Genomic DNA, 19,869 nt, shown 5'->3' with positions numbered 1-19,869 from the left:
TTATTTCTCCCATTGTAAATACATTGTCTATGAATGAATTAGTTATAAGGGCTTCACACCTCAAAAATGAATGCATTTCTTAAGCAGAACTGGGTCACCTTCTCTCACTACAATGTTTTCATACAATGAGCTCTTTCCTCAAGCCCAAACTAAAGAGCTGGGGGATGACCACACCTCTGTCTGAGGCAGGAGTTAGTCAGAGAAAGTGAATAAGATGACAAAAGAAGCCGCAGTGCTGGCCCGTAAGTGTGTATGCGTGTGTGCGTCAGCCTGTACATAACCCTGCATGCCAGCCTATTACTAACTGCTGACTCGTCATTGTAAATACAGTTGCTTAAAGGGGTGCAAAATGTTAGTCTGTGTGTGTGTGTGTGTGTGTGTGGGGATAGGTAAATGAATAAAAAAAAAATCTCATAAATACTTGGGATTCCTAATCTCTCTCACTCCTCTCCACTTCGTGTGTGTGTGTGTGTCAGTGTGTACCTATTTGAATGTGTTTGGTTGTTTGTGAGACAGGATTTAGGTGGCTGCTTTCTCTGACTAAGCCTGTGTGACCAGGAGTGTTATGTCACACTGCATTTCAACTGGTGACTGGGGCTCATTTTGTCGCTAAGGGAGAGCGAGGGACAGCGATGAGTCTGCTCAGAGAAGTAAAAAAAATAAAACAAAAAAAGGAAGTTGGTAAAACAAGTAACACACACAAAAGGAAGCAGACATGAAAGCAAACATAGGCTAGTGTAACCGACCCAGAGTTTGGGCCGGTAAAACAGATTAAATGTTCCTGCAAAACAGGGAAATGATGAGACAGAGACGACTGGTGAAGTTTCTCTTTGCCTCGCTTCTGCCATATTTATTTATATAATCACATGTATTTTTAATTTGCAGCATCACCATTCTCTATATACAACAGAAATAACAGTAAAACCGTCTGTGTGTTCAAGCTGCAATACCACGATCTTTACATGGGAAACAAGAATACTTCACGTGTAGTGACCTTCAAATCATTTACTCGGTTATTCTCTCTGAATGACAATTCAAAACAATATGAAATGCATGTTCAAATACATTTTACCTCTCTTTAACTCTTAACCCAAATACCTATGTATTTGATTGTTTTAACCAACATACCAGTGCTTGGTCTTAAACCAATTTAGCTTAGTGGCTCACAAATACATGAAAGAGTCATGTGTATGTCGACAGGCTTAGCTTTAACATTCTCAAAATCACTTTTCAGAACCAGTAAACAGTCGTTTTTCACTGCCAACAGCAGGTTAACATTCATATTCACAATATCAGGACACAACAAGGAGCTTATTCAGCTAAACGACCCGAAATAAGTGAAGAAAGGAAACCAAAATGGCGCCCGCGGCTGGCTGGGTTTTTGGCATTTTTTTCAGTCCTTCTACTTCATAAAACGTAACCAATAACAGCGTTTACCCGCTGATTTATACCCCCACATTTAGCTATGTTTCTTATCAATATTTTAGAACCGTTTTAATAATAGTTTTACCGGTTACAAACCTGCAAAACAGGGAAATGATGAGACAGAGACGACTGGTGAAGTTTCTCTTTGCCTCGCTTCTGCCATATTAGAAAGGAGGACCTATGACCTCGCTATTCTGTCTCACTGAACAATGCGCCACCCGGAGGCTGGGGGGTGCAACTACCTCATTACACATAGTTCTCTTCGGTGACAAATCTCTCTTTCTTTTAACAAGTACTACTCCTGATGTGGCCACACATTAGTGTGTCACACTAGGTTTGAAGAGTAAAGCGGTCAGAGTTTATCAGCAGGACGTCTCTTAAATACATTTTTCAGATTATTATTAAGGAAATGCCCACTGCAGCGTGGTGATAGCTTTGAAGCTCCAGTAGAAAAAGTGTGACAACTAGCTGATATATCACACTGAGGCAACATGTGCAATACACCTTTACCAGTGGCGGCTCCTGAAAAAAATCTCAGGGGGGGCAATTTTTATGATATCGACTAAAATGACCCATTTAATGAGTACATCAAACAACACAATTTTAATTTAAATTTAAAATGAACAACCATATTCTGGCCATTTGTATAGATTTGTAAAAATGAACAACCATATTCTGGCCATTTGTATAGATTTGTAAAAATGAACATGAACAGATTTTTTTTTTTTTTTTTGAATGAATGAAAAATAACTATTGAAAACAACAACTGTAAACTGATTGGGGGGGTGGGCTAAAGAGAGAAAGAGAGAGGGATGGAGAAAGAGAGTAAATATGGTTAAGGGTTCTTATTTGTACAAGAACTTTGCTCGTCCGTCTTTCTGAGTGGCAAATTTCTCGATGACCCTGGTGTTGAAATCAGGAAGTTCTTGTGTGAGTTTTTTCTCTATGGACAGCATAGCCAGAGCGTTGAGCCGATCCTGAGCCATATTGTTTCTCAGGAAAGTTTTTATCCTCTTTAAAGTAGAGAAACACCTCTCCGATTCTGATGTTGTCATTGGTGTGGTGATGAGGATGTTAAGAAGACTTACAGTTTCGGTGAATGTGTCTTGAAGGTTGTTTTCCATCAGAACCTGATAGAGCGCCAGCGCACCACTACAACTCTGAAACTCCTCGTTGTCGTAGATCAGGGACAGTTCTGTTTTAAGTCTGGCTTTGTCCAATGAGGGATAGGCTTCCACTGTGGTTTGTAGTGCTGCATCTGGAAAATTTTTGCTGTGTTGTTGGAACAAGTCTCCTTGCAACAGAGTGGCGCTGACAAGGTGCTTGGTGAAAGAAAACCTCTCCTTGGCATGGCTCATAATGGTGTCGCACACCTATCCAATAATATATAATTGGTAAGAGTTAGATTCAGTGGTAAGACTTTGGCACATGTCTCATGTTAATCATTATTCTGAAAAAAAAAATCTGTCCATAACAAAACAAAACAGTCATGACCACTATATCAAATGACATCTGACAGCATCGTCATTAGATTTTATCTGATGATCCGATTTAAATCAGACCAAGCAGCTAGTGCTTACCTCCAGTGCCAAATGGTGTTGCCTGTCTTCCCCCAATGTTCTCCGTCTCTTTGTGGGTGGGTCTTGAACAGGTCCCCTGTACTCCTCATCCACAACCAGATTAGGAAGTGCCTCCCTGATCCAATACATAAGTTTCATTAATGGCTTCTGAAAACTGAATAGGGATATATTAACCAAACACAAACCAAACAAAGGTTGTGTTCTAATTACCGGGAATTACCGGATTTAATTAATAACCGGACCTGGTTTAATGGCTGGGGGAAAACCAGTGCAAGTAAATAAAGGCCCTGGCCATAATTTCAGGAAATAGCCTATGGTATAGGCTACATCAAATCATTACTGGGAATATACTTCATCAAATATACTTAATCAAATATTTTTCATAAAATTACTTCAAAGGCTGATATAAATCAAAATTATCTGAATTCCATTAAACATTTAAGTCACAGAACACAGAATATATGCAGAGAATTTGATAGAATCTATGCATAGATAATTAACATTTATTCTAGGTTACATATTTATGCTTTTATGCCTACCTGATAGCCTGCATGCGGCTGATGAATGTCTGGGTGATCCCTGCGATGGTGACAGAATCGATGTTTCTCTTCTGTAGGTGGTTATACAGCATGTCTACATGTGGCATTATCTTGTGAAACAAGGCCAGGAAAAAACAGAAAGCTTCGTCTTCCAGCATTCTCACGAAACCACCGGCATCTCTCTTTGTAGGGGCATCAAATCCTTCACTGTTACGGATGGTCTGAAAACACCTCACCAGATCGTCTTTATGTTCATACACTGTATTCACAGCACGACTGTTGAAGTTCCAACGGGTTGCCGATGCACTTGGAAGTCGGTGCGCCACCACCTCGTCAAGCACTGCAGTCCTCTTGCTCGATTTAGTAAAAAAAGAAGCGAATCCTGCTATGTCGGAAAAAAAGTGACTGATTTGAGGGATGTGGGAGGTTGCTTGTTGCATTACCAGGTTTAACTGATGGGCATAACAATGTACGTAGTGAGCGTTAGCATAAATGTCCTGTATCTTACGCTGCACTCCTCCAGTGGTACCCCTCATTACAGCGGCCCCATCGTAGGCCTGGGCGATCAACTTTCTCTCTTGTCCCTGGGGGAGGATGAAGCGCAGCCTCTCCGATAAGGCACTGGCTATTGCATCTGCACAAGCATTGGGTAGCTTGATGAATTCAAAAAAACGCTCTTGAATACGGTTTCGTTGGTCAATGTATCTTAGCACCATGACTAACTGACAGTGTGTAGAAATGTCAGTGGTTTCATCAGCTTGAATGGCTAAAAACTTCGCTGCCTTTACTTCTTCCACGATCCTTTCTCTCAGAACTGCCAACATGCAATCCAGGATCTCGTTCTGGACTGTTTTCGAGGTGCCTTTAAATACAGTAGCATTTTCAAGGTGTTGCCTCAAGTCGTGATCAATTGATGCCATCAAGTCGACTAAACCTCTAAAAATCCCTGGATTGTCTGAGGAATCACTTTCATCATGTCCCCGCATTGCTAGCTCAAAAGCACCACAAAACTTAATACAATCGATGATTTTAGATAAAATATGACGGTTTTTATCTACCTCTTCGTTGTGCCTTCTTAAAGCAATCCGATGTCCATCATCTAGCTGCGCCGCTATGCTAGTTTTCCCTAGCACAGCTAGCTTTACACTGTTGTCCATATGAACTCGTGAGCTTTCATGTTTCTTGATTCGTTCGGAGAGGTGCTTTAAGTCGGTTTGTCCAGATTGTGTCCACGTCAAATCACACTTGTCACTTTTGAACAGTATGCACGGGAAACAAAAAAGTGCATTAGCTGTTCCACAGCCTGTCAGCCACGACTTGCGCTGGAACCAACTCCGACAAAAAGTCCTGTTGTATGCTTTTGACTTCTCCTTCGTTGCCTGGGTTAGTTGAATTTCGGGCTTGTCAGGTCCCAACTCTTTAACTTGCAGTTTTTCTGCCATTGTCCTTCTGGCAAAAGGGTAGGTTAGAAGCGATCTAACCGAATTTGGGGGAGGCTGTGCCTCAACCGTTAACAATACCGCTGCCATCGTCTCTCTCTGACCTTATAGCTCACTTAGGCTACTGACTGAGGTAAAATTCTAGAACAGCAAATCTTCGCGCGTTTTCTGCAGGGGCGCAATTTTAAGCGCCCCCAAACCATTTAATTCAGCGACGCTGATAGGTCAAATATTTATTATTTTCCCCTGGCAACCATTTAATGATAGGCTATTTCGCTGCATATCAAGGGCGCTTTGACGAGCGCCCCAGAAGAAGAAAAACACCGTTTGTTGGTTGAACTTTAATGAGTCAGCTGGTGAAAATGTTAAAATACGCCTGGCTGTATATGGGCACACACATAGTAAAACTATCATTGATGAATTTTTTAAAAATATATATTTTTACTCCTCCACATTTGGGGGGGCGGAGCCCGAGCGCCCCCTATGGGCCAGCCGCCACTGACCTTTACCCCCTTTATATCTATACCTTTAAATACTGTCCGTTATAATACCTACAGTGTAAATTTTTGCGTAATATAAAAGTGTCATGTTGCAAATCCATGAGTTCTCGATCCATAGGGTGCATAACACCGAGACAAACCCACGCACGTCAGAGAGCAAGAGCACAGTCAGCCTCCGAAGACAATGCCTGAAAAAGAAGCTACTTCACCAACCCTTAACAAAGCACAAGAAAACTGTTAAAAGTGGAGGCAACAAACTTGCTTCACTAATTAGGTAAAAACACACCATCGAGATCAACCAGACTATGGAGACCTGCAAGGAAGAGATACCAGCAGCTTGCGATGTGCAGCCCGAAAGTAAAGAAATGACTCAACTGAGCATCGCTGCAGCGCTCGCCAGCTGCAGTCCAAATGACAGGAAGAGTAAACGGTGGGTAGAAATTACTGATGTGGTCACATGGTTGAAAAGCATGGTTTTAACTGGTTAAAAAAGCTGTACCCAAGATAGAACGTCCCAGGTAGTGAGAATATTACTCAGTTATGTTTTAAGACAGAACTGTGGAGCTCCTGGAGAGTTAAGGGTTAACACTTTATTGATTGTTAAACAGTCAAGTTATACCTTTAAAGTTTCCAAAAAAACACAAACTAGGCTAGGTTGTTTTGCTGATATCTGACTTGTGTTGTGGCAATGTGATGCAGCTGGTACGTTGCAGCAATAGATTGACACTTCAAAGGGAAGTGTGTCATCAGTGACAGTAGTTTATTGTAAAAGAAGGATGGAAAATTTTCCTCACACTTAAAAATGCTGCTGTCTGTAATCTGTAATCATTGATAACATGTTCAGCGTTTTGTTTTGTCATTAGTAAATAAAGTTAAATTCAATTCAGCTCTATTTATATAGCGCTAAATCACAACAACAGTCAACAGGACTTGGTGACAGTGGGAAGGAAAAACTCCCTTTTAACAGGAAGAAACCAGGTAAAGTTAGGCTCAGGGAGGGGCGGCCATCTGTCGCGAGTGGTTGGGGGTCAGGAGAGAGAGAAAGGACAAAGAGACACAAGTATTATTATCGCAAATGTTCTCAAAGTATCATATATAACATATAAGACGAAATCACCCACCCTTACTGTGAAGACAGCTTTAACTAAATTGTTATCTAAGATTAGGCCCCCAAACTGAAAATGGAGACATTCTGGGGACAAAAAGTAGAAAATAAACAACAACAAAATTGTGGAACATCTCAGCCTCTGCTGCTTTGACTTGAACTGCTCTTGTTTTAATAATCCTCAGACTTTATGTAAACATAACAGCACTTTGATAACAACTCCGTGTATTCTTGTCTAATTCTCAGCGATTCCTGGCGAGACGTTTAAGGGTGCGTTTAATAAGCTTGTGTATCACTCAACCGGTGCACACCAGCAAACCAAAACAATTAGCAGAAAGCTGCTTAGAGCTGCAGATACGGGCTGTGATTCTTATCTGTTAATATAGTAATAAAAGAACAGTGAAATATGCACAAAGAGAACTTATGTAAATTCCACTTTAACGTAAAGAACGCGAGCAAGCGCGTGTGTAACATGCAGTCAGCTAGCAAAGCAGGTCATCGCCAGCCTGTGGCCTTACCTCAGGAAACACACACAAAGACACACAAGCGCCTACTTCGAAACACAAGAGGAAAATGCGCACATTTACCACAGTGTTGTTTTTCCTCACTTCCAGAGAGAAAATACACACACATACCTACACACACAACTACTGTACATCCGCTTGAGTCATCCCGATGACACACTGCATAAGCTCTCGGAGGCTGTAAAACACAAATACGCACAAATGCAGTCACAGGGAAAGGAAGGAAAATGTAGGCTGTATTACGTCATCAGACACACACATACACACACACACACACACACACACACACACACCAAAACACACACAGAGACACACAGGACTTTCCAGAGAATGGGCGAGTTTTACAACAACAAATCCAATCAAGGGGAAGACGAGGAATTGGGTTTATTGTCACACTCACACCTACACGTACACACAAGCAGTTTTAATCTTCTCTTTTATTAACATCATACACAATGCATCAATAGTTACTGCGTGATTATTGGGTTGTTTTCACCGTCACAGAAGCAAATCACATGGTTCGTTTTCCCCAGACAAGCGCACGCACGGTACGCATCTGTGTGTGTGTGTGCGTGTTTGTGCACACTGATGTGTAATTCATGCAAACAGAACAGCATGAAGTCAGAGCCTGACTAGCTGAGGAAAAATGAGGGAAGGTTGAGGAAAACCAGAGAGATCCAATGAGAAAATACAGCAGAGAGGTAAAGAGATCTTGCGGGACATTGACAGAGGATGATGAATTGCGTGTTACACCACTCTTGCTTTCTCTCTTTTATGTGTCTGCTTGTTTTCTTTTTTCGTTCTTCTTCCTTTTTTTCCCCTCTTGCATTGAGACAGTGATTGTGAAGCTCAGACAGTTTCTGTGCCATTTTGGAGGCGGTTTCTATTTTTAGGGCTGTATTAAGGCTCATTGTGCTGAGATGAAAAGTGAGCTAAATGCACTGAATAGGATGATTCACATGAGTCCGATCTCTGTCGCGCAAATTGCAACGACTGCACGAAGAAGTGGAGCTGTCCATCTGAAGTGTTGGACCACTGCTTTTTTTTTTTTCAGGCCGACAAACCAGTGGTCTGTCAGAAAGCCCCAGGGGAGCGGAGGTGACAGATGATATTTTCAAATGTGTTAGCTTCCAAAGCTTTCCTTTCACGTTCAGTTCAGAGGTCACGGCTTTAACATCTGCCTGGCAGTTCTGCAACAATTCGCGAGCATTTTTAAAATGGATTGTGTTTACAAGTACAGTACACTCTTTTTTCGTATATGTGTGTGTTTTTTTTCTTCATGTATGTGGTCAGCAAAGTAAAATCTTGTCCTTCTGTTTCTATATTCCAAACAAGGTGGGAAGGGTCTGAGAACAATTAGTTTAATGTATATTTAAATATGACAGCTGCAATATCTTTGGCAAGAAACAGCCAATTGCTGGGTGACAAATTCACATCTACTACATAACTCTTTCCCCCATAAAGATGCCATTTGACAACCTCACCTTAACAGTGAGTTTTGACACTTTAGTATATATCCTTAATATGTGGTTTGACAACCATTAGAATAGTTTTTGGGTTTTTCCAAGGGTAGCTGCATAGGCAGAGACCATTTGTCTGAAATATGGCAGAAACTGCTCAGAAAAGGGCTGCAAGAGTTCAAGAGATAAGGCAAGCACAATCCAATCTGAAAGAAGAACTCTGCACATTTTTTAACAGAACTTTAACAATTCAATGTTTTGATTTCATTTACAGACTTATTTGCACCGATTTTATCTGTTTTGATTTTATATACTGTTTTGTTTGTTTGTTTGTTTGTTAATTAGTTAGTTAGTTTATTTGCTTGTTTTAATCAATTTTAAATCATGCTTTTTATTTGTTCTTGTTTCTAATGTCTCTGTAAAGCACTTTGAATCACCTTGTTGTTGAATTGTGCTATACAAATAAACTTGCCTTGCCTTGCCTTGCCTTGCCTCTGGCTAGCTTCTACTCCATGAGAGTATCAGAAGCTGAATCTCACGGTGACTATAGCATGAACAGCGCAGATAACTGATATGGAACAGTTCCTTCTTATGTATGTATTTTAATCTTGATGATATACATATGATCATATTAAATACCCTGATCCTGTGGGATGCAGAGGGTTTTGTGCACGGGAATGACAGAAACAGTTTGCTTTGTGTGTACTCAGAAGCTGCTCTGTCCAGCCTCTCTGCAGTGCTTTATGCCAGCAGAAACTTCTAGCAAGTGCATAGCACGTCTAACCATTACTTAACCATTTAATTATTGGGGGGGGGGGGGGGGGGGGGCTCAATTCCCTTATGTGTCCATTTATCATAATGGAAAGCCAGCATTGCAAACTGGAGCAGCGGAGTTTGATAAATGTGAACATTTACAAGAGAGGGAGGGTGTACAAAATGCTGCTAAGTTACATTATGGGAAATGTGGGATGCAGCATTTTTGGGGCTTACCTCATCCATTACTAGAGACAGAAAGTGAGGAAAGTGCAGCATTTGCTGTATTGATTTTAGCTTTTTGGATTCTTTTGATTTAATTATGATTTTTTTTTTCTGCTTTTGAAGTCTGTCTCTTGCAAGTTCCCCAATTATACAGCAGTGCAGCATTAGATACTTAGGGAAGTTCTTTTGTATGAGTTTTAGGACCGTTGGCTGGTTTGACCATTTTGAAAAGCCGGTCGTGTAAACTGAAAAAAAATTGTATGCCCATAATGCTAAATTTAAGCGATGTGATTTTGTTACATAAGGACATATAGAATGTTAAATTTGGGTGATTGGTAGGCATACGGTTTATGCCAAAAATATTTTCATTAACTAATAATTATTTTAATACATAAAAAATTGATTTTATATAATTCAGCTGAATTTCACTCAAAATGATTATTTTGTGTTTATGAGCTGACCTCATGAACATAGCAGCTGTTCTGCTGCTACTCCGAGTAATTTTGCTGGACAAATTTGTGACATGTATTTGTTAACATGAGGACAAACTCAGTATAGTTTGATGTAGACCTAATTTTTTTGCATTTTTTCTGCAAAAACACAACATGTTCAGTGTGTATATGTTATACAGCAAGCTCAAATCTGAAATTTTCTGGATTTCATGTTGGTTTTTTTTGTAAAAGTATTCGCTGTGTAATGGCCTTAAGTCATTTTGGAGAACGCTTTGTTGGCAAATTGAACATTGTAATGATAAACAATTGCTTGGAACAAATGAACATGATTATTGGGATAGAAAAATTGATGTATTTGGCAATTAGATGCCGATGACCCATCATGGCAGAACGGAATCACAGGTGACAGGATTTAGTACAGGACCCTTGGAGTCTAGATGCTGGTGGAGGTGAAGATGAAGACTGAGGCTTGAAGAGATCTCTGACTGAGGTGTCTGAGGTGGAGATGGGGAGGAGGTGGGTTACACAAAAGAGAGTCTGAAAGGGATAATGACCGAGATCGCAGATTTAAACAGTGCGGAACTAAAAGAAAGCGGGCAAGAAGATGATTGGACAAGAGTAATGATGTCAGCATTCACACTAACAGCATGGGAAAGCAGTATTCATGTAAAGAACAGAAAGTAGCCGAACACCCAGGAAGGCAAGCAGATGAGTGATTACAGAACTTGTGCAGTTGAAGTTTATCTTATCATCATTTGGCCTTCACTTTCACCTCAGTACTAAGACAATTCCCAAAAACAGGTTTACATCCAAGTACGTGTTTCAGATTTTTTTTCCCAGTCATTTTTAAACACAGTTTAAGCTTGTGATGTGTTTTCTCTTAAAAGCTCTACAGGCTTATTTGTTTTCCATTCAACAAAAGGTATAAAGAGCCATCCTATATGTTTTACTGTCATAATGATGCAGTCCTGCGGGAAGCTTTAAAAACTGCGTAATTTCCTTTATCCTTCAATACTTCTCTGTGCAGCGCCCGGGACACGCAGTGCATGCATTGTGTCTGAAAGTCCCACTAATCTAAAGTTAGTTGGACAAAAAAATTGCCCTGTGTGTAGGTGTATGTATACTGTATGACCTTCTGCGTGAAAGGCTAATAGCCTTAAAGATGCTATCACAGCTTCCATACCGGTATTGAACTGACGATCAATGGATGGAAAAATTGGCCTGGACGGAGAGGACACACACACACACACACACACTTAAACTCACACTAAACACTAGCCTAAATCCCTCACCTTTCTGCAGGACAAGTCTTTCCAGCTTCCCACACTTACAGTCCACCTTGCCCATCGCTCTTCACTACACACATTATCGCGCAAACATGCTGCAGGTTTGTTTAGATCGATATAGAGATGAGAGCCACTTAATTTATTCATCAGATTGTCCCAGCTAGAGGTCCAGGTGCCATCCTATCTATTGGCATATGGTGGATTGAAAGTGTATTGGAGTCAGCACCGCTCCCCTCCTGGCCTCCTGCATTAAAACACTTAATGCTAAATCAACAGCTCTCTGAGAGCCAGCTAAGTCTTCTAACCCCGTAGAGATAGAGGGAGGGAAGAAAGAGAGAAAGTAAGAGAAACTGGCATGGGGTATGAATACATTTTGAAGTGTGAGATATTAAGGAAGGGCACAGTAGAGAATAAAACTCTTTATGTTTGAACAAGTGTTGGTTGGGGACCTGAGAGAGACAGGGAGGGAAAGTGCTTCCTCTCCTTGCTAATCCTTCTTTTTTCATGCTCTTCTTCTCATCTTTTTCTTCATTTTTATCCCCTGTTAAAATTAGTGCAGTGGAAACAGGGCCTCAACGGCATGTCATGGCACAGGAGCCTAATGGCTAATCATTATAGGCTGGAACAATGATGGCCAAAGACTGTCTGGGGACCCAACTCAGCAATCGGCTCTAAAGGCTCTGGAGCTTTGGGAATCTTTTCAGGCAACAAGGACAGGCCGTTCTGCCTAAGAAACAGGCAACGATATGCAGTGTACCTTCATTCTTCATACCTAAAATTAGCTTGGCCTTGCAGTTAAAGAGCTAGCCTGTGAGTCTTGTTAAAAGTTAGCATGCCATGTCATGAATGTGGTATTATTAGTCTACTGGTCTGATACAGGTGGTATCAGACAGTAGACTTGCCTTCAGTAGTGCATTAATTCATCTTGAAATAGATTCAACAAGGTGTTGGAAACATGACATGATAGCATCACACAGTTGCTGCATATTTGTCAGTTGGACATCCATGGTCTGAATCTCCAGTTCCACCACATCCCAGTGCTCTGTTGCATTGAGATCTGTTGACTGAGGAGGCCATTTAAATACAGCAAGGTCACTGTCATGTTCAAGATGTTTGATCTTTGTAGCATGGTGTGTTATCCTGGCCGTCAGAAGGTGGGTACACTGGGGTCATAAAGGGATGGGTATGATCAGCAAAAATACGCAGGTAGTCTGTGGTGTTAGAATAATGTTCAACTGGTACTAAGGGGCCCAAGGTGTGCCACATCATAACACTAGCACCAACCGAAACTGTTGATACAAAGCAGGATCCATGCCTTCATGTTGTTTGTATCTGATCCTGCTATTCAAATGTCACAGCAAAAATCAAGAATCATGAGACCAGAAGGCACGGTTTGTTATTCAACTTATTGCATTCATAGATGCTCCTCTGCATACGCGGGTTGCATTTAGTGCTTCGTTGGTTTTCTGTTGCATCCATTCCTATCAGCCTGAAACAGTTTGGCTATTCTCCTCTGACCTCATTTATCAGCGAGAGAACTGCTGCTCAGTGGATAGTTTCTCTTTTTCTACAGTAGATGGTTGTGTGGGAAAATCCCAGTTGATCAGCAGCGTGTCTTACACCAACAACCGCTCCATGTTCAAAGTCACTTAAATCACTTTACGTACTCATTCTGACTCTCGGTTTGAACTTCAAAAATTGATCTTGACCATGTCTACATGCATAAATGCACTGAGTTACTGCCATCGCAAGGTGATGTAAGATAAGAGCTAAAAGAAAAAGACAGTTGAAGTTGCCTGTAATAGTTATGAACCAACTAAATCACATTTTCCACATCAAAGTTAAAATGCAGTTTGTAATTGTGATTGACATCTGGAGGAAAGAAACCAACCAGAGACAGTTTGCATCGTATCAAAATCAAAGAGCAGTTTAATGAACACTGAACACTTATTATCTCTTATGGAGTAATTTAAGAAACTATTATTTTGCATCTTTTAAAGGTCAAAATATGTTTTGGAGTTTTCTCCATAGCACAATGATCTATGAGGGAGAAATATAGATATGTAATCTCTACACATGATTGGAATTCAGTGTGTAAGGACAGAAAACAGTCAACGAACAAATCCAGGCTTAAACCAAAAAATGATGTACATTAATGGAAAAAAATTTAAAAACACCAGTGTTTCTGCCTATGTTTAGCTCGTGTCTCTTTTTTCAGCAGTGCCATGTTGCATGCTAATTTAGTTTTACCTTGCTCCTATATGTGTGATTCTCAAAGGTCCACCATAGCTGTAGGGGAGTATTTGGACACTGTGAAATGTGGGTGCTGTCTGGGCTTCTGTGTTTGTTGTTGTTGGATGTGTTTAAGCTTCTGGTTTTGTTCTGTGTTCACTGTAAATGTCTGTTCGTGCATGCGTGTGTGTGTGATGGCAGTGCTGCTGTTGGTGCTAATGGATTCATTGAGAAAAACACTGCTGGCCATGATGTCAGCAGGGGTGTGAAGGCAACGGTAGGATGATGTGTGTGTTTGTGTGTGCCTGCGTGTTAGGGTATGAATGCCGTTGAGGCTGGGGAATAACAATGTGAACACTTTCGTCAATTTAGATCAGCGGGAGTGAGAAAGAGACAAGGGCACAATTAAAAGGAGAGGGGTGGGGGGTGTGATCGAGACAAGAAATGAGGGAGAGGGGGAAAAGAAATGGATAGGAGGCAAGAGAACAGGAGATGCAGCCGTCTCTGTCAGAAGGAGAGAGAGAGAGAGAGAGGTAGGCAGAGATGCAGGGTGATTAAATCGAAAATAATGGTGTCAGACAGAATGAAATGAGAGCAGAAGAGAGAGGCGATGGCAGCGATGGAGGAATGGGATAAGAGAGGATTATTAAAAGGAGACAAAACAATGTCGTAAAGAGCCAGCAAAATGAAGGCTAAGAATTATGAGCAAATTATAAATGGGAACAGCGAATTTTCTGCTGCTTAACCTGTTCAACAGCACCCTTAAGTGGGGAGGACGAGGAGATGTGATGTTAATTTGCAATGAGAGGAAGGAGTCAACGAGGAACATCGCAGCCGGGACCGAAATTAGATCACATCAGATATGAGGTGCATGAAATTCTACATTAAAACAGACTTGACTTCACTGGACTTGACAAGAACAGTCATAATATATGATTGGCTTGACTTTAAACACTTTGGCACATTGCTGATTTAGCACACTAACCAATTTAAATCCCTTCATGGGCTGGCCGGGTGAAATATAACCCACTGCTCGAGCTCAAACCACAAAAAAGAAACAGACAGTGACAACATAGCACATGCACACATTATATTGCCATTTAAATCATTGAATTCAGGTGCTCCAATCGCTTCTGTGGACACAGGTGTGTAAAATCAAGCACCTAGGCATGCAGACTGCTTCGAACAAACACAGCAACATAGTTAAACCCTTTCCTAACCACCACAAACGACATTCACAGCATTTCAACTCTGAGATATTTTTGTGCAACATTACTAGCCTGCAACCCGTTTGTCATTTTGATGTAATCTGTGTGCAGATATGTGCTTAATAAATTAACTGGAAAACTGTATATATTTAATGACTTTGATGCCACACTGAATAAATAAGTGAGATATATTATTACTTAGATCACATCTATAAAAATAAACTGAACTTAAAGTGAATGTACTGTCCCCGATGCATATGCTCGTGACACATGACCAGCTGGTGATACAATATGTTCACATCGCGCATTACAGTACAATACTCTGGTAATTCACTGAGAGCTATTAATGCAACACTTTTGTAACACTAATAGCTTTTATAGTCAGTGTATTAATTTGTGTTCTATTTCACACAGAACGATCAGATTAACTTGAAATTAGATGTTCTTCCAATTTGCTTTCCCTAACAAAATTTGCCTGACTGGAGTATTTCTTGTTACCGGGTTTCGATCACATTTGGCTGGCATGCTGAACTGGAAAACATAAACAGGGTATGGTGCTGTAGTGAAAGCTATGACTCACTGGGTGCAGTTACACGGGCTTTCCCAAATGTAATCAGCCTGATCGACAATTCCCACGAAGGCGCTTATATGAGTTCTGAATAAAATGATACAGAAAACTACAGAAGGCAGTGCAACAGAATAGCTCTTACAGTTGCAATGAATTTGGCCTTACACCATATACAAGCATGACAGAAAAAAATGGACCTACTTTTACCAAAATATGTGCTTTATGTGGATACAACATACAGACTGGTGTTTTGCCGAAAAATCACAGAGGTCTGAGGTTAAATTTGTCAGTTTAATAGCATTTCTCGGAATACACCGAATGATTGTATGAGGTCAGCAGCTGTGGGAGCGGATGGGGATTTTTCCAATTTTCCAAAATAATATCTACAAATTGAATCAAAATGTGAGAGTGAGTTTGGAGTGATTTATCAAACAAAGGTCAACCCCCCCCCACCCCTCAGTCACCCTTCTCTTCTTCCTCCTCCGTCTCCCCTCTCCATTCTTCAAGTTTATGGCGTCGACATGTCCACGCTCACAGCTATCAATTAGATAAACCACCAACCGCCAGACCCTCTCTTTCAGTCCTTCCTCCTCTCTTGTACATTTAACATTTACAAATTAAAGCTTTAGTATTCAATGTTGATTTTGGTAAATTAGCAGACACTCTGTTGTAAAGATTACAACAATACTGGTCAGTGCAATGTATTAAGCTACAGCCCCTCTAATTATCTGTTTATCTCATATTATATTTCCATTGCTGATCATATGAAAATATGGTATCAGAAAAAATGGTTCTGTCTGTTCGCTGATGGACTTTCCTCAGCTTCAATCTTGGACTTTAACACAACCATAACACTTTTTATATACAAATAACTGTATTATCGTGTGAAATTAACAGTGTCTATTAATGTTACAGACGCACAGGACTGAAAGCATTTGCTGCCTATTTCCCACATTGACGTTATCACTTTATAATTAGCCATAGCCGCTAGCTGTGTTCTTAATGATAACCTAACAGATGGTTAGTATGGTTAATTGCTAATAACTAAAGGGCTAAAGTTTCATTCATGATAACTGTTCTTCAATGGTGTTGAAACAGGAGCTTTACTGACCTCAGGAAAGTCTTGATAAAGACTGGGGTGATGGTCTTTAAGATCCTCCACTGTTCATGTGGTGAGCTGCTAGTGAGGGAAGGGGCTATGTGCCTACCTGCCTGCAGTGATGCTGTTTGAAGTTCTGTGTCAGCGTGTGGTAGGAGGCAAAGAGGGTAATGTTGGTATTAATACTCTTTGCTGTATCTAAACTGATGGTAATTTTTAGTATAAGTTGCTTTCCGAAAAACTATTTTTCCCTTTCTAAGGCGCATTGAAGTTACATTCTTTCAAATGGCTCTGATTTTACAGCGCATAGAAGTTTATGGTAAAACAACATTGCTTTCCATGTTCTCTGTGACCTCAGTAAACTATTTCCAGGTGAATTTATGGTCTCAGTTATTTTATAAATGATTATGTCTTTTAGATTAAATAGCATGCCTTAGGGAAGCCCTGCCTTCTGAATGATAAGTCACTACCATGTGGGCTCACAGCGTCGCCTCAGTTTCATAGTCAGAACCAGCCTTTTCTTGCCATGTGCGGTTTCAATAAAACAAGTTGTCAATGGCCAAACACTCAAGTTGAGGCTTTCAAACGACTACACAACCCAGTGATTCACTTCATGGTGGCTATGACCATCTTTTATATACATAGTAGACTTTATGAGTTGAACTGTGCTCCTGTTGGGGCCATTTACAGCTGCAATGCAAAAACCTCTGAGAAGCAGCTTATATAGGTTTAATGTGAGGTGTCAAACCAGGCAAAGCACTGTGCTGAAATAATAAAGAAAGCAGTTCACAGAGGCATGATGATTGTAACGAGTATTAAGAAAAGAACATAAGGGTTTGTGCTGTGGTTGCTAAAGCTTGTGCTCTCTTTGTTGCAATCAGTGTATAGAAAGCTGACAATCAAGAGACATTTCAGAGAAAAAGGTCACTAACTAGCGGTACTTAGAAGTTGTCATAGCAACTAGTGAAATGCAGCTAGTGTTTTGGGAGTTGTCAGCAAACTTGGATTGCTTCTTTGACCAATTGGATTGCCTACCCAATTTATAATTTACTATGATATCTTTTACTCTTGTACAGCTGTGCCGGTGTCTGGTTTACTTGGCTGAGGCTGAGTTGGGATGAGATGGTGTGTTACATTACAACTGCAGCCAATTTGAAGGAAAGGAGGGGGGGAATGAGCCTTCCTTTTTATTTATTCAGCTTTAATGTTGAGCAGGATAAGTTGGCTGCACCCATTTTGTCAGTGTGAGAGAGTTTGCCTGCCAGCAATAAAATGCCATCTTTAGCTGTGAACGAAGATCGTGGTTTGCACTGGAGAAGCTGTGCGGGAGGAAGGCACTGTGCAGGAACTGTTGCTGGTGTAGACCTATTAACACAAGGAGATACAAAGACAACAACAGCGGATAACAGGCACTTTGATAGGAGTCTGTCTATTTAAACTGCACCATTTACTCATTATGATACAGATACAGTTGGAACGGTTTCATAAGATAAGATAAGATAAGATAACCTTTATTAGTCCCACACGTGGGAAATTTGTTTTGTCACAGCAGGAAGTGGACAGTGCAAAAGTTATGACGCAAAAATTAGAATACAATAAGAATAAATACAGTACACAGCTGTACAGAATAGAATAAAATAATATACTATATACAGTAGAATAAAATAGAATAAAAATATACAATAAGATAAAAATAGAATACGAATGCTATATACATAAACCTCCCACTGCAATGAACGAGGCTGGGAGCTAACAACAAATATGCAATAGTCTAATTATTACTTGGGGAAGCATTGCCATGGAACAGGCAGCTTGCATATAGAGTGACTATAGCTTTATAAGTGTACCGTTTTACATATGAGCAACATGCTTGCTGTGCAGACTTGCAGTATGTTGCTGGCCTTCTCTTACATGTGCTGTGCTTTGCTCTGCCGCTCTGGTGTGATGTGTGCAGTGTGTGGCTATGAGTCTATAATTCATAGACATATGCACTCTTCCCTTTGAAATCTATCCATAATTGATTCTGCCAGTCCCACTGTAGAGATGGTTAGGGGGCTATCTATCTCTTTGACTCACTACTGAGCACGCGCCTGTGTATAAGTCTGTGCTTGCGAGCGTTTGGGTGTGTATGCTGGTGAAAAGAGACTTGAAAGAGGTTGGAGAAAGACTCCTAATGTGGGAAAGAGCATGGCGCAGTGCAGTGTAAAGCGCAGGCTCTCTCTCTCTCTTTTTCTGTCTCCCTCTCTCTTTTTCAAATACCTCCCTCTTGGGTTTCTGAGGGAAACAAAGGAGTTTTACTTACCTCTCTCCCCCGCTTGCTTTCTCCTCCATCCTCCATCCTCCCTTGTCTTTTCCCTCCCCTCGTCTTCCCTCTTTTCCCTGGCTACATTTCTGTCATTTTCTATTCTTTTACTCTCCATCTCTTCTCTGCCTCCCTGGCTGTTTTGCTCTATAGCTAAATGGGTCCTCCATCAGTGTCTTTGGAACCATTAGACTGCTCTGAATGGCCTTGCCAATAAGCTCATTTGATTTCCCTTTTTTAAAATTTTTTATTTATTTATTTCACGTGGCACCTGTGAACAAAGCAGTGCTACTGTACTGCTGTCACGGTGCATTTGGTGAGTACCATTGCCGTCGGCCAGTGTCAGAAATCCTTCTCAGGCTATGATGCAACTTGTGGTAACCCCTATAGAATTTGGCCATACGATGAGTACAGTGTGAAAATACTTGCGATGTCACTGACCTACTTCCTGGTGGGTGGAAACATTCCAACCAGTGAGGCAAACGGAAGCTGCCTGAACTAACTTTTGATCTAAAAGACAGAAAATCAATTATCTGATGATAGTGGGGTCCCTCCTCAACCAAACTCATAAAACTAAATTCTTTGTCCTCTGCCCTACTGAGCTGTTTGAAACTCTGGGAGCGCTTCAGAAACTTTAGCACGTGCACATTGGTGTAAATTTGTGCTGAGCATTGGAGGGGTCAAGATCTCTGTCTAAATAAATAAATAAATATGGGTAAATTCCCAGATGATTAAACATGCAACTATTTTGTTGGTAATACCTGAAATGAGTAAAGAAAATCAACAGCCTATTTATGCAAGATAATTCATAATATTATTGGGGGTGGGGTTCATAACCCCCTTAACCCCCCTGGAAATTACGCCCCTGCACGTGCAGATACGCTCCCATTGCTGCACTGGGTGGGTAGCAGCGTGTGTAGACAGGATTTTTATTGTAGTTTGAAATCAGAATATTGGAAAATGAGCTAAAGCTATTTTTTAGATGCTGAAAAGTAATCAAAATAGCAGTCTTTAAGATTGCAATTTTATGTTAAGATTAGCTGAAATCCAGTTTTGGAGTTGTTGGGAAATGTAAGTATCATCCATTTGGAAACATCCTGAGGAGAAACGGGTTTGTCCCTTACTTTGACAGACAGAATTTAGAATACAGAAGTAGTATGAATATTTTTCAT

General features: G+C 40.7%; 2 protein-coding genes across 2 annotated transcripts in view; one reads left to right on the top strand and one right to left on the bottom strand.

Moving 5' to 3' along the window:
* Window positions 1-19,869, top strand: part of grin2aa (glutamate receptor, ionotropic, N-methyl D-aspartate 2A, a) — a 168,981-nt gene that overhangs the window by 43,141 nt on the left and 105,971 nt on the right. The gene's annotated exons all lie outside the window — the stretch shown is intronic.
* On the bottom strand, window positions 2,271-4,677 carry LOC146671286 (zinc finger MYM-type protein 1-like). The gene is made up of 3 exons (XM_085405002.1): window positions 3,545-4,677; window positions 3,006-3,120; window positions 2,271-2,798 (listed from the first exon to the last, which is right to left on the bottom strand). The coding sequence occupies exons 1-3, from the start codon at window positions 4,528-4,530 to the stop codon at window positions 2,271-2,273; spliced, it is 1,629 nt and encodes a 542-aa protein (XP_085261128.1). The 5' UTR covers window positions 4,531-4,677.

Source organism: Rhamphochromis longiceps, linkage group LG4, assembly GCF_057381845.1.
Source record: "Rhamphochromis longiceps isolate RC_006_pf linkage group LG4, R_longiceps_female_GT1.1, whole genome shotgun sequence".
Classification (NCBI taxonomy): domain Eukaryota; kingdom Metazoa; phylum Chordata; class Actinopteri; order Cichliformes; family Cichlidae; genus Rhamphochromis; species Rhamphochromis longiceps.
Note: the sequence above shows the minus strand (reverse complement) of the source record. Positions and strands in the feature narration are given on the sequence as shown.